Consider the following 15000-nt stretch of genomic DNA (forward strand, 5'->3'; position numbering starts at 1 on the left):
CCACCAGTCTCCAGATGCTTTGTAACCGTTGTAATGACGTATATTGACAAAACACTTTTTTCTTTGTTAATTTTACCCAGAAAACATTCTCTGTGACTCCACCTGATGAGAAGTCTCAATCCTGACTCTTCAGAGATGGCTCGGCTCGGGTTTGAGATTTTTTCACAAGTTAAGGTGACTTTAATCAACTTTGATTTATGATGCAAAAGATTTCTGGCCAGAATTTTAAAATAAGTGTTTGTCAACGTACCAGAGTACCAGCACATGGTCCGTTTTGTGTACCAGAGTACCAGCACATGGTCCGTGTTGGAGGAGGCAGGACGTGTCCCTGCCTGATAATCAGCATTTGCAAGTTGAGTAATTGAAAATAAATAGGTATTGTATAAGCTACAACCTAGCAACGCCCTTAGCCAAACATGGGAAAATAGCTCAAGGGTTCGTGATATTTGGTAACCATCATGATGAATGACCATCATGATAGAAGGCACTTATAGATGGTGTCAGGATTTAAAGACTAATAGAAATTGATGAGATGAGTAGAAAGAAAAAATTAAACAGGAATTGTGAGATTTTAAAGGGATGATTGGAGAGAAAAAAAAGACAAAAATTGTGTGGCAAAAAATAGAACACTTACTGGCTAATGAGTTGGGAGAATGAGGCGCAGGAGACGAGCTCTGTGACGTACATCCTTCTGACAATGACGACGATATATCCACGGTCAATGACGTCATTGGTGTCGTTTTGGAACGAGGGGCATCCGTGGGACTGGGGGAGAACACTGGATATGGGGAGGTAACGGATTGATCAGATTCTGGATCGGGAGAGAATTTTATTTCCGGCGACGATATGAGAGATACTGATGACATTTCAGATGTGGGAGATGTCATGAAAACTCCTGAATCGGGTGCTGAGTTGTTGAGGTGTGTGGATTTTTGGGATGACGAAATTGTTGTTGATATTGAACGAGAGTTCTGGGATGTATGAGATGAAAGTGGCATGCGACTATTATGGGATACCGACATTGTTGATGACGATGCAGAGGAGGAATGAGTTGATGGGACTTTTGACGGATATGGCATGGATGTGGACGTGGGGATGGAATTGCTACTATCTGTAGTGGTCGATTTTATTTGGGACGTTGACTGTGACGGAATGTGAGAAGATGATTGAGGCAACGCCGAGGAGCAGGAGGATTTGGTTTTGAGATCTTGGGAAGATGGTTCAGATTGCACGTTAATCCCACTGACGACCACAGGCTTATCGGTGTTCGGATTTGCTACTTGGGTTGAAACTGAGACCGCTGGAAGTTTTGATGAGCTAAAAGAATTGCCATTAATTAGTGATCGAGATGGCCTCAATTCAACATCTTCTCCATTAACAATATTCATCGTTTGAACAGTATCCGTTGATGAATTAACACTTTCATTGGTTTCAGACAGAGATACATTCAAATTATTAAATCTTTTATCACCAAGATTACCCGCTACTTCCGGTACATCGTTTTCCTTTACCAAAAAGAAAGGCAACTGCCGACTTGAAGTCGATACAGAACTCGCTGACTCAGAGCGGCTTTTAAAACCGGTGCTTTCAGCGTCGAAATTTTCGCAAGATTTCAGAATGTCTTCAACGCTTAAATTATCAGTTGGGGTGACGATACAAGGTTCTCTAAAACTCTGTCCACGCCGCCTGGCCTTGAGCAGTGTGTCCATGCTAACGGCTTTGCCATGCGCGTCTACTAATGTGTGGGATCGTTTTACCTTAGGTCTCCGGCCAAGACTAAAATAATCACGGCTAGAACTTTGAGATCTAGGAAATTTCAGGCTTCCTTTCCATTGTTCAGGCATCATACTATCTATCGTTGAGGATTTCTTCATCTGCGAGCGAGTGTGTGGCTCAATGAAGGCATCGTCATACTCGTCAGTGTCCACATTGGATCTCGTTCCGGGTTTCGTCTTCTCAACGTCCCTCTCAGAACAGGCTAAGGATGATAGGCTAACACAAGCACTAACAGATTCCTTATGCCTTCTAGATGGATTGACGATATGTTGCCGCTGCATATTATGAATAACTGAGTTATACGAGGGAGGTTGAATGCTTTTATTAGATCCCCATAATGGCACTGAGTAATCACCGTCCATTTGATCAATGGTGTCATCATCTACTACAGATTGTCTAACCAAATTGCTTTGATCGTTTTTCTTTTTGTTAACAACTGCGTAAATGGGTTGAGGGTAACTCTCTGCATCATAACAACTGGTCATGTCGCCAATGGAACTGTTTGAAGCCAGGACATTTTCACGGCTGGACATCATCGATGATGGGAGAGGAGATGGCGCTCCATTTTCTTTAACGTCAAAAGAAACATTTAAAGTCGATGCTGACCCTTTACTGGGTTCGTCTGGATATTCGGGAATGGTTTGATAGGAATCCAATGATAAGGACCTCTTTTCATCTTCAATAATTTCTCCATGAATTGGATCCACTGATTGAACTTCCTTGTTATCGGAATACACTGAATGATGTGTGTTTTCATTACTCGGAGTACAATCTCCATTTCTAGGCATTTCTTTCATTTCTATTTTTGACTTAGCGTGGTCGTATGATACGGCATTCGTTTTGTTGCCATTCGGTCTCTTTGACTGTTTGGCACCCATCTTGACGGTTGGTGACGTCACAGAATGATGATTATTATCTTGACGTAATGATTCCCGAGGAGTAGTGCCAGTCTTTGTATCATTTATTGTTATCGATTCGCTCCACTTCAAACCTTTGTCAACGTTTAATGGTCTAATGTCAGGCGTTACAGCTATCACATCACTGTTTAAATTATCACAGTCCTTTGAATGAATACCACAGGCACCATACGACCCTACTACGCCTACAACACCAGCTAACTTGACACTACTGTTATCAATACTATCACAGTCACTGAACCTCTGACCAGTTCCTTCACGGTTCACTGAAATATTTTCCGAATCACTATTATTTATGTTTCGTTTGGAGGTAACCGTTCGACTATCACATAAATAATCGTGTTGCCGTGTTCCTGGTCTATCCACGGTGGAGTAAGTTTTACTACCAATGCCATTGCATTGATTGGAGTCCCTGTTCAATAAGCTCTCATTGTCACTAACCAAACTCGATAATGTGGAACTCAAACCACTTTCATCGAAAGCATCAGGTCCGCCGTGTTTAACAGCTTCGTCATCATCGTCGTCATTGTTGTTGTTATCCAAATCAGAATAAGCCCCGCCTCGACGATGATCAGCGCCAACTTCAGATTTGCGCCAAGCGTCTAGTGCCTTGTTCCCACTAAGCTCTCCTTTAACCCCACTACCATCTGTAGTCGTTGCGGTGCTTTGTTTTTCGCTCACGTTAGTCGCAGCACGAACGTGCGAATCGCACACACCGCCCTCACGCTCAGAGTGAGTGTCGTTGATTTTCAGCGGTTCCGCATCACTAGGGATGGTGGTAGTCGATGTAACGGTACCATTAAATGATGTCGGGGTTGTCGTTAAATCCCCCGAGGAGTTGACAGACATCTGGATGTCGCTTTTATCGCTATCGATATCATGAACATCAATCACCAAGTCACTACTGGTCATCCCCATTTCACTAATGCCATTATCGAGCTCATCTTTTCCTTCATCCTGTTGCACTCGCTGCTCATCCCCTCCTTCCTCTTCTTCTACTTTACTCAATCTAATAGCAGACTCAACGGCGAGAGTAGCAGATGGAATGACGTTATCATAGTCTGACGTCAGATTACCCTGGCTGTTTTTGTTGGTGGAGTAGGTAGCAGTGGATCCTGGGGACTCGGGCCTCCTTCGCCGGGGTCCAACTAGACCACCCTTTCGAGGATTCGATCGTGGTTTAAATCGTTTGTCCTGGTTGTGTGGTGGTTGTCCTGTTTCTTGGTGGTTGTTGGGTTCGTGGTGTTTGTTGTGGTTTCCTAACGTATTGCTGTTATTGTTGTTGATATTGGAGTTTATATCGCCCTGTTGTTTTTTATGATAATGCTGATGATGACCATTAGGGCGATGAGTAACGGGCGAAGGTTTCGATGAATTCAATTGATGATGTTGATTTGTATGTTGATGAAGGCATACCGAGTCGTAATCGCCGTAACACTGCTGCTGTTGCTGTAGATGTTGTTGTTGTTGTAGATGTTGTTTTTGATGGTGGTGAATTTGATGATGTTGGTCATGGGATAAAGCAGGTGGTGTTATATCGCGGACACCACCACCCGCTAGTGTGGTCGTCATGATGACAACAACAAGAATATGTTAAACATTAATTACTTGCTCGCAGTCTCGGCAAACGAAAGAACATTAGCACATCTTGTTCATTGTCTTTAAAATAGTCTCCGTACGTTCGTGTTCATAATTCTAACTAATTCCAACCGCCTTCTGTGAAAATCCATTCTCTTGTGAAAGATACGAAAATCGGGGATTTTGTTCACTGACCGTTCATTTCTAGTTATATTTTCTCCTTCATTCTATCAACGTTTTATAAAAGCCTGGAGAATATCACTGTCGGGTTGAAAAAAAAAGTTTAAAATAAAAACACACACACAATGAAGATGGTATTTTTTTTTCAACCTACAAGAAACTGATCATTAATCTTCCATAGCTAACGCGAAGCACGGTGAGATTATTGATTTTTTGGTAAAGAACTGACTCGTCTATTAGGTCTATGGTGGAACCAGTTAGGCGTGAGCTTTGGATTGGTAACTTGGACAATTCACGTTTTAAAAATGTTTTTTTAAAAAAAAAAGAACATTATACATGTTTTAAATACCTAGCGGACGGAAGGGCGGGGGGCGGGTTGGGGTGGGGGGGGGGGGGGGGGGGAAATTAATTCACTATTAATTTTGTGATGATGATAGTAACTAGTGATGACAGCTGGTATTAGTAGTAGTAGTAGTAGTAGTAGTAGTGCTAGTAGTAGTAGTAGTAGTAGTAGTAGTAGTAGTAGTAGTAGTAGTAGTAGTAGTAGTAGTAGTAGTAGTAGTAGTAGTAGTAGTAGTAGTAGCAGTCTCAGTAGTAGTAGTAGTAGTAGTAGTGGTAGTAGTACTTGTAGTAGTAACAAAACAATAACTATAATAATGAAAAGTAACTCGTGACTCACGATGCAATCGGCCGGCAATAGTAATACACACGCATGCATGCGCACACGCACCACACACACACACACACACACATACACACACACATACACACACACACACACACACACACACAATGTATATTATATTGACGCGCGCAGACAATGAGCTCATTAAGTCCGTTCCAGTTTGATATAAATCCCAAAAGCCTCCCGGCCCCATTCCTCTCATGAGACCATAGTCAGCAGCACAACAGAAATGAGCTCAGCAGACTCTAAATCAAAACCCATTGTTCAAAGTCTGACGACTCGTGCACGAAACACACACAACATATCCGCCACTGTAAAGGTTATCTTATGAAGCCAGCCTTAATTATTCTACGAGACGGAGCTTATAACCCTCTATATAAATACATTAAATGCAGCTAATTGGTTCCCCAGTCTTGTACGTTACCAACCCCGTTTTTTATGTACTTAGAAGAGTTAGTTTAACTGATCTTTGCGCAAATTTAAACAGATAATAGGATTTTATTTCTTGCTCCAAAATTGTACATCACAAACGATATTTACTTCAACGTAAATGCTCAAATACACATAGGCATGCACACACACAAACACACAGAGATAGATAGATAGATAGATAGATAGATAGATAGGAGAGAGAGAGAGAGAGAGAGAGAGAGAGAGAGAGAGAGAGAGAGAGAGAGAGAGAGAGAGAGAGAGAGAGAGACGTGTATAGTAAGGCAAAGATTTTTTTTTTAATTGAGCCAATACTAGATTCAGAAAGGGTTGTGAATATTATAGGTCCTCCGCTAGATTCTTGCCAGACCGCTTCATGTCCACAAACGTATGATACGTTGAAGACTTTTGGCAGTGTGCAATCGTTGAAAAGGGACCGACCATTTATAATTGAAGGAAAGTCGTGTGTTTTGTTCCCAGTCGAAAAAAAATTATCTAGAATTCAATTTTAGCGTTTTTAGCCAGTTAAATGCACTGAAATGACACGTATTTAAAATTTTGGGCAGAAAACTCGTCCTTAAAATATCAATCGATTTAAAGCACCCTCATCTTGGCAAAAACTCTCAAACCTGGAACTTCGCGAGGCTCCAAGTTTGAGAGTTTTTGCCGAGATGAGGATCATTTAAATCGATCGGTATACTCTTTTTTTTGGCCAAATCTTTAAATACGTAGTGTCTTTCCAGAGTTGAGAAAAGTGAGTGAAGCAGGCACTCATGTTGAAAACAACAGGAAATGAAGTGAGTAGGAAAGTGCCAGAAGACAATAGAGGATACAAATTTCACGGCGGTGATGGGGCTCGAACCCGCGACCTTACTGGTATGACAACTTCGCCTGGCGGGGAGATCGTGAATCTACAGTATGAGCTATCCCTCCCCGGTCAGGCGGAGTTGTCGAACCAGTAAGGTCGCGGGTTCGAGCCCCCATCGCCGCCGCGAAATTTTTATTCTCTATTGTCTTCTGGCAGTTTCCTACTCACTTCATTTCTTGTTTTTCTTTCCAGAGAGTTGGGCAAATAACTGGTTAAAATGGCAATGATAAAATCAGTGAAAACTCGGTGAAAAATGAGATCATCATTGATGTAAACATCACGTCCAATTATATAATAATTGCATCATCACGGATGACAAATAACATAAACATGATATCACATTGGGTCATATTACCCTCTCCAACGGCACAATACCATATCAAATTCGTGGGAATTACAACTGAATTTCACTTCACCAAAATAGAAAAAATAGTAACATTATACTAACAACAAAGACGATTGGAATATTGTGTGTAAAACTCTTGCCTTTGGGGCAATAGGTAGGTGATCCGACAGTAAAAAAAAAAAAAAAAAAAAGCAGAAAAGAAAATAGAACACACAAGTGTGAGTGCCTAATTGTGTTCTTATTTATTTAGTTACTGATTAGAATAGGTGAGAGTCCGTTCGTGATAGGCTTTATTTCCGCGCAAATATTGCCAGTTCTCCACTAGTCTAATAAAATATAATATAGCATCCATAAAAAAAGAACAAGAAATCAATCGTCTTCGATCTCCAGCGAGAATCGATAACTCCACGTCGAATTATAGCAGCTTACACAGACACAAACTATTCACACATAATCAGTATCAATCGTTCGCGTTTTTCTTTAATCAGAGAGAGAGAGAGAGAGAGAGAGAGAGAGAGAGAGAGGGGGGGGGAGAGAAAGAGAGAGAGAGAGGGGGGGGGGGGAGAAAAGAGAGAGAGAGAGAGAGAGAGAGAGAGAGAGAGAGAGAGAGAGAGAGAGAGAGAATATTTTTCTAACGTAAAAACAAAAACAAAATCAACCTGAACGAGAAGATTGGCCCCCGTGTGTCACACACAGAACAATGACTGTCATCAACACATCGATATCGTGTTGTAACATTTGGAAACAATTAATCATTAGGTGAATAAGTACCAACCAAAAACCATCTAGGAAATTCTTTATTTTTTTTATTTTTTTGTTTGTTTGTTAGTTTGTTGTAATTTTATGATCATTTTTTTGTTTGGTTTGGTTTTTAGTTGAATATAACCGAAATTGAACCGAATATTGTAATACATTAAACATTCTATCATATTATATTGTATTATATATCATATTATATTTATTTTATTATAACATTTTATGACATTAATTGTTAAAAAGTCCGAGTACAATAAATATAACATATTAGGTCAGTGACCTGGTGGAAATAATAGAACACCAACGCTTGCTCCTTATTTCATCATCTTAAAAAAAACGTCCTGCAAAGCACACTGAGCCCATCCCAGCCACAAATAGGGTCATTAATACATTCTTAGGTTATTGTATGACGACTATTTCTACACATACGTTCTCTCTCATCACTCACGTGCATTGGACTAGTTCGACGTGGTCAATATAGCTAAGCTAAGGTACTCAGCTCCGAGCCATCCGGCCGTATCGATTCAACATCGAGGTATCAACAAGGTCAGGTAGCTATAAACAAAATTATTGTCACTCTGGACGATGTCAACATCAATGTTTCAAAGGCTTAACCGTCAACCCTCTCCTTACCAACTGTATGAAACTGTCACATTCGGTACGATAAAACCAATCATTTTCTTATTAAATTTTCTTTTGAAGATCATAAAATTTAAAGAAAATGAACATTGTGTTGTAGAGCATGTTGTGCTAAAGAAACTATGCATTGCAAAAATTTTACTTCTATTATGTCTGGGTGATAAAAAAAAAATTTTTTTTGTGTTAGTTGGGTTTGAAGTTTTTGGGGAGAATCCTGAAAATGGCTGGTAAGGAGAGAGTTAAACAGCAAGACTGAATCTCTTTAAGATAATAATTTCATCCGTCATTTATATGGATATAATATCGACAGACCTAACCAATTTCACAGAGGGAGCCTGTCATAGCATCGTGCCACAAGGGGTTACTTTGAGGTCATGAGCGCTTCGTTTGTAACTGTCCTCGTGGTTAAAATCGGTAGAGTTTTTAGTACAATTATTGATGCCCGTCTGTAAAGGGTTAAATGGTAAAAATTGTCATGATTGGCCATTCTATCGACTTATTAAGTGCGGACGGTTGTGTGAATTTAGGTCATCAATTAAAAAAAAAAAAAAGAAAGAAAGGAAGACTGTAAAGTTGCTAAAGTGAGGGTTCCTTCCTACAATGACCACAAAACAAGAAGAATGTAAAAATGAAAAATTAAGGAACAAGCCCTGGTTTCAGATGATATAAAGATATGGGGAAAAAATGTGTATGAAACTTTTTTGTCATTGAACTACAGACTGGGTCAAGAATATGAGGGTTGCAGTTCCTGATTATTTTAAAACATAATTTATAGTTTTGAGAGTGAGGTGCGTTCAAAAGTCGTTCCGTGACAAACTCATTGTAATACCGTACACACGTATCCAAGTCCGTGACTATAATATCATAGTCAGTGTGTCATCCTCGGTGTTGATTCACATCGCATTCATATTCCTAAATGATTAGTATCAGGAAATAAAGATTAGATGTATCGGATAGGTAGCATTATTAACTCACTCAACCCTAACACCGACTATATCCGTAGTTTACCCGGGGTTACTTTTACCCCATGCCTATTTATTACATTTTTACGAGACAAATCATAGGCGTAGTATCAAAGCTAATGTTTTTAATTTTTACATGTTAATGGTAAATGAATAAAACAATCTATGTACATGCTCATTTTTAATACATTTTTTTTACAATTTTGAAAAGCAGGAAAAATCTCTAGGGTTGAGTGAGTTAATGTACGAAATAAAACAGAAAAAAAGGGAGAGAGGTGGAAGGGGCGGAGGAAGCGAGAGGGAGAAGAGAGAGAAAGGGGGGGGGGGGAATAAAGAAAAAGGTAGAGGGAAAATGAGAAGGAGAGAATGAGAGAAAGAGAGAGAGATAGAGAGAGAAAGAGAGAGAGATAGAGAGAGAAAGATAGACAGAGAGAGATAGAGATAGAGATAGATAGATAGATAGATAGATAGATAGATAGATAGATAGATAGATAGAAGATAGATAGATAGATAGAGATAGAGAGAGAGAAGAGAGAGAGAGAGAGGGAAAGAGAGAGGAGAGAGAGAGAGAGAGAGAGAGAGAGAGAGAGAGAGAGAGAGAGAGGGGGGGGGGGGGGCGATGTTGTGGAAAAGGACTAGAGCAGAATGAGAAAGGGCGAAGGAAATCATGAACGTCAGTGGACGAAAAATTGAGAAGTTCTTAATTATTTTCAAATCAGTGCACGTGTGTGTTTGTTTGTGTCTATCTGCATGTGTGTGTGTGAGTGTGTGTGTGTGTCTATTTGTGTGTGTGTGTCTGTATATGTTTTTTATTTGCGTTTTGATTCACATTTGGACTATTTCAGCGCCTACAACATAGATGATTTTATATTTGTTAAGCACAAGGTAACTCCACCCCCCCCCCCCCCCCCCCCCCCCCAAAAAAAAAAAAAAACAACAACAACAACAACAACAAAAAACACACACACAAAAAAAAAACAAGAACAACAAAAAAACAAAAACTGAGCTTTTCTATCGCGGGATTAAAAATGTTTAAAGCTTTACTTATGGATCCCAATCCAAAACCAACATTAAACACGCGTAGAACGAGTGATGCAGCATGTAAGGTGATATTGAATCTTTTTTGGACACATACAACTCTGTTACAGGCCTTGTACTCATCTTACACCTGGGTAAGATGAGAGAGGTCTCAAAGGACTCAACTTTGCTCCACCCCACAGCGAGATTCGAACCCTTGACCTAAAGATTGCAAGTCAAGTGTCATCGCATAAGACCACAAAGCCGCACTAAGACCATAATGTATTTGCTGTTGTAACGGTAAGTGTCGTAACCGTAATCGCACCAATAGTATTACAAGCTGCCCAGGTTAAAAGCACTTGTGACAACGGTGAATCAATCATTGGAATCGATTTCATTCCATTCGGCTTCAAATAAAAAAAAAAACAACAAATGCACTGAATACAACGCTCTCGGGGGCAAAGAGAGTGATGCACTAACAAAGCACGAGTAAATAAAAAGGAAAAATGCTAGGGATTAGGGGTAGGAGGAGAGGGGAGATGAATGTTAAGAGGAAAGGGGGTCAAATGAAATTGTTGTATTCAACCAGTTAACTGCCGTACTCTGGAAAGATACGTATTTTAAAATTTGGCCAGAAAACTCTTCCTTCAAATATTTATCGATTTAAATGACTCATGTAAAAAATCAATCGATATTTAAAGGACGAGTTTTCTGGCTAAATTTTAAAATACGTATCTTTCCAGAGAACGGCAGTTAACTGGTTAATATTCATTAATACAGTGACGCTCATGTAATCGATACAACGTTGCCACATTTCGATATGATTACGTGATGTATCGATTTTTCACTAAAAAGACACATTTCCTGAGGTTGATGATTATTGATAGGCAGTGAGTGGAATGACGTAATGCGTACTTTTATATCGAGGTCAATGACAGAGAAATTCTCGGTAAATTACTCATTTTTTGTGACAGTAGACAATTCTATTCTGTCGCCAAAGATTCAAACACATCACTCACTGACTTTACCAACCCCCCCCCCCCCCCCCCCCAAAACAACAAAAAAAAAAAAAAAAAAAAAAAAACCATAAACCTCGAAAGCAAGTAATTCTTTTAATTGAATGTATAAAATTAAATTTAAAAAAAAAATTAAATTGAGCTTTTATATAGAGCAATATCCACTAAATGTGCTCAAAGCGCTTTACAGGTGTAAACAGCAACATTTAACATGTAGGACGGGACATGCTGCCTGTTAGGCGATATTACAATTTTTCGGACTAAGACAACGCTGTTAACGGCCAGGTACTCGTTTTACACCTGAGTACGGTGAGAGAATGTGAGTAAAGAGTCTTTTCCAAGGACTCAACTATGCACCGAGCGAGGCTCGAACCCAGGACCTTCCGATCCGAAAGCGAGTGTCATACCACTAGACCACATAGCCGCACAATTAATAATTACTCTCTACAGTTGGACTGTTTGCATAACTGCTTTACTTGAAGACAGAACCCCCCCCCCCCCCCCCCCCCCCCAAAAAATAATTAACAACAAAACAAAATTGATCGTACTATTAACTGATTAAATTTATATATTGTTAAAAGTTAATTGCGTTTGGCTGCACCATATGTTTGGAGGATGCCGACTTAAAGATAAATCAAAAATTTCAAAATCTATCAAAGAGGCATCAAAAATAATAAACCATCCTCTTGATGGAGTAGAAAGAATTCATGGAAAAGCAATAGAAAGGAAGCATTCTCAATTACCAACAATAAAAAACATATTTTATACCATGAATTTAGTCTTTTACCATCTGGGAGAAGGTTTTGTCAGATTAAATGTAGAACTAACAAGTATAAATCAACGTTCGTTCCATCAGCAATAAACATTTTGAATATTTCATATGGTACAGCAAAACCAAGGATTGATTCGTTGACTGATTAACTGATTACTTTATTTAATGTAAGATTAACTGACCAATTGATAATGATGATAATTTTTGGTGTCGAATTGCCACAATAGTAACAAATTGAAAACGAAATGAATATGTTTATGTTGTGTATATCGCACGTGTGAAAGAAAGTAGAGAGAGAGAGAGAGAGAGAGAGAGAGAGAGAGAGAGAGAAAGAGAGAATGAGAGAGAGAGAAAGAGAGAGAATGAGAGAGAGAGAGAGAGAGAGAGAGAGCATAAGTAGGAGTGAAATATCTGTTCAATGTTACAGTTATCGTTTAACGTTATAACAAGTGTAACAAATTGCCATATTTATGGACATAAAGATCTATTATTATTATTATTATTATTATTATTATTACAACTGCAACATTTTTGCGAGAAACCGTGTCATAAGAATGGAGCACATCTGTGTTGGCGAAGTCAGTCAACTATAACAACAAAGGAAACAAGAAATATTACTCCCTTTACCATCTCTTTGCTGCCTAGATCCCTACCCAATTAATGTAACAGTTACTGCATTAAGTCTCAATTCAATCTCACCTTGACCTTATACTATACGGTGCACGAACTAATTCTATCATGACTTCAAGTGCTGATGATTGGAACAATTTTAAAAAAGAGGAAATATCTTCGAAGCACCGCGATACAGAGAAATAATTAATTATAATAATCTTTTGAGAAAATAAAATACAATTAACAAATATAATCGGGGAGATAAAATTGAAATAAATAAATGACAAAAAATACTAAATTTTCCCCCATGAAATTCTGGAGGGTTGGCACGTCTGATATTCAACAACAGGAAAATAAAAAAGACTCCAACCCAAGGCTGTGTGTGCCAGAGCCCTGCTACAAACCCAATTCAAAAGAAACTACAACTGTTTAGATATTCAAATCAGGCCTAAACTTCAACACGCCAGCAGAACGTTCAAACACATTATCCAGTTCTTTCAACGTCAACATTGACAAAACACTTTGTTTTTTGTTTTTTTTTCTTATAAAGGCCAGAAAACGTTTCATTCATTTCCGATAGATTTGATTAAGCCAATATCTCAAACTTGTCGAATAGAATAATATTAAACCTGAGACTTTAATGAAATGTCTAGTTTGAGAATTTTTGGACAACTCGGGTGTCATCTGAATTGATAATTTTGAAGTTATCAATTCCTGGCCACAATGAAGAAAGAGTTTGTCGTCAACGCCATAATGGTGTCATTTACATCCCCCCCCCCCCCCCCCATCCCTACTCCCAACCCCACGTGTTTAAAAAATTATTCTTTTCCTAAGTGAGGACAAGTTGCTTTATTTTTTTCTTCAAAAATAAAACCATATTATGTAGCGGAACATCTAGTAAATGCTCCTAAATCATTTCACATGTAGTCCCAAGCAAACAGCAACGATTCACACGTAGGACGAGACATGACACCTATAACACTAATACTTCGCACTGGTTTGTTTGTTTGTTTGTTCTGGGCTTGTTTGTTGATTGTTTGGATTTTGTTCGGTTGGGTTTTTGTGTGGGTTTTTTTTTTTTAAGTTTGTTTTGTTGTTGGGCTTCACTTAGTTTTTTTGTTGTAGTGTGTTTTTTGTTGTTGTTTTTTTTTTTTTTTTTTTTTTTTTTTTTTTTTTTTTTTCTTGTTTTGTGTGTATGTGAGTGAGTGCGTGTGTGCGTGTATGTGAGTATGTGTGTAAATGTAAATGTCTTTATAAGGTTATATGGATGTGTGGCTACGTGTGTGTAAGTGTCTGATTGAGTGAGTGAGTGTGTGTGTGTGTGCGTTTGTGTGCAAGCGAGCACCGTGTAATTAAACCATCTGTCACATAAATAAATTATGCGATCCCAATCACAACCTATGTCAATTTTCAAAACAAACTCTTACGTAATACACTGTATCATTACCATCATCGTCGCCATCATTATTATTAACATCATCATAAGAGAATAGGATTCAATAGTCGTAGCGTCACTTCCTTCCTAATGACGCATGGTAACTTAGCAACACTGGCTCTAAACTATCGGAACAATGGCGGACACCCGTATGAAATATTTCTCCGGCGAGCATAAAAGCGTATCCAGAGGGGAAAAAAAAACATAAATTTGATCATGTTTTTACGTTTACACATTCTGATCACAAGACATATGAAAAGTTCTAGCCAGCTTGAAGAATAAAAAGTAATGATTTTCTCTGTTTAGAACCAAGATGGCCGCCGTTGCCGGGCGGTGTGACATCAGACTACTGAATCCAATTATAACTCCAGATTACGTCGCACGTATCACTTGACATATGACCGAAGAATGGTTATAATTTTGGTTTGAACCATACTCTGAACGGCCGTACTCGGCAGTATTTAAACAAAAAAAAAAAAAAAAATTAAAAACGTTTTCAAAATGTAGGCCAGAAAACTCGTCCTTCAAATTTCGATCGATTAAAATGACCTTCACCTTATCAAAAACTCTCAAACCGGAAATTCAAAATCTTCTTTTTTTTTCCAGAGTACGATAGCGAATATAGTTATTTGTTTATATCAAGTAAAGCTTCAATAATTAGCTGCTGTTCATATCATACTTACTTACGTCACTCAAAAAAAAAAAACCCTACTACTACTACTACTACTACTACTACTACTACTACTCCAAAAAAATATTTTTTAACAAAATTAATTGAGCTTTATATAGCGCAATATCCACTAAATGTGCTCAAAGCGCTTTACAAGGGGTCCCTGGCCAACGGCAACATTTAACATGTAGGACGGGACATGACGCCTGTTAGACGATATTACAATTTTTTCGGACAAAGACAACGCTGTTAACGGCCAGGTACTCATTTTACACCTGAGTACGGTGAGAAAATGTGAGTAAAGAGCCTTTTCCAAGCACTCAACTATGCGCCGAGCGCGAG

At 38.8% G+C, this 15000-nt stretch overlaps 1 protein-coding gene across 3 annotated transcripts in view; it reads right to left on the minus strand.

Annotated features, from left to right (window-relative positions):
• LOC144971455 (uncharacterized) overlaps positions 1 to 15000 on the minus strand; it is a 378626-nt gene that overhangs the window by 85899 nt on the left and 277727 nt on the right. For 2 of the 3 annotated variants that reach the window (XM_078912378.1, XM_078912377.1), the window contains exon 2: positions 635 to 4532. The exons of the other annotated variant lie outside the window; for it this stretch is intronic. In XM_078912378.1, the coding sequence (XP_078768504.1) occupies positions 635 to 4265 (3631 nt within the window). In that variant the 5' untranslated portion in view covers positions 4266 to 4532. The remainder of the gene's footprint in view (positions 1 to 634; positions 4533 to 15000) is intronic. 3 annotated transcript variants of the gene reach the window in all.

This window comes from Berghia stephanieae, chromosome 4, assembly GCF_034508935.2.
Source record: "Berghia stephanieae isolate SIO BIC M18660-M18661 chromosome 4, UCSD_Bste_1.3, whole genome shotgun sequence".
NCBI lineage: Eukaryota > Metazoa > Mollusca > Gastropoda > Nudibranchia > Aeolidiidae > Berghia > Berghia stephanieae.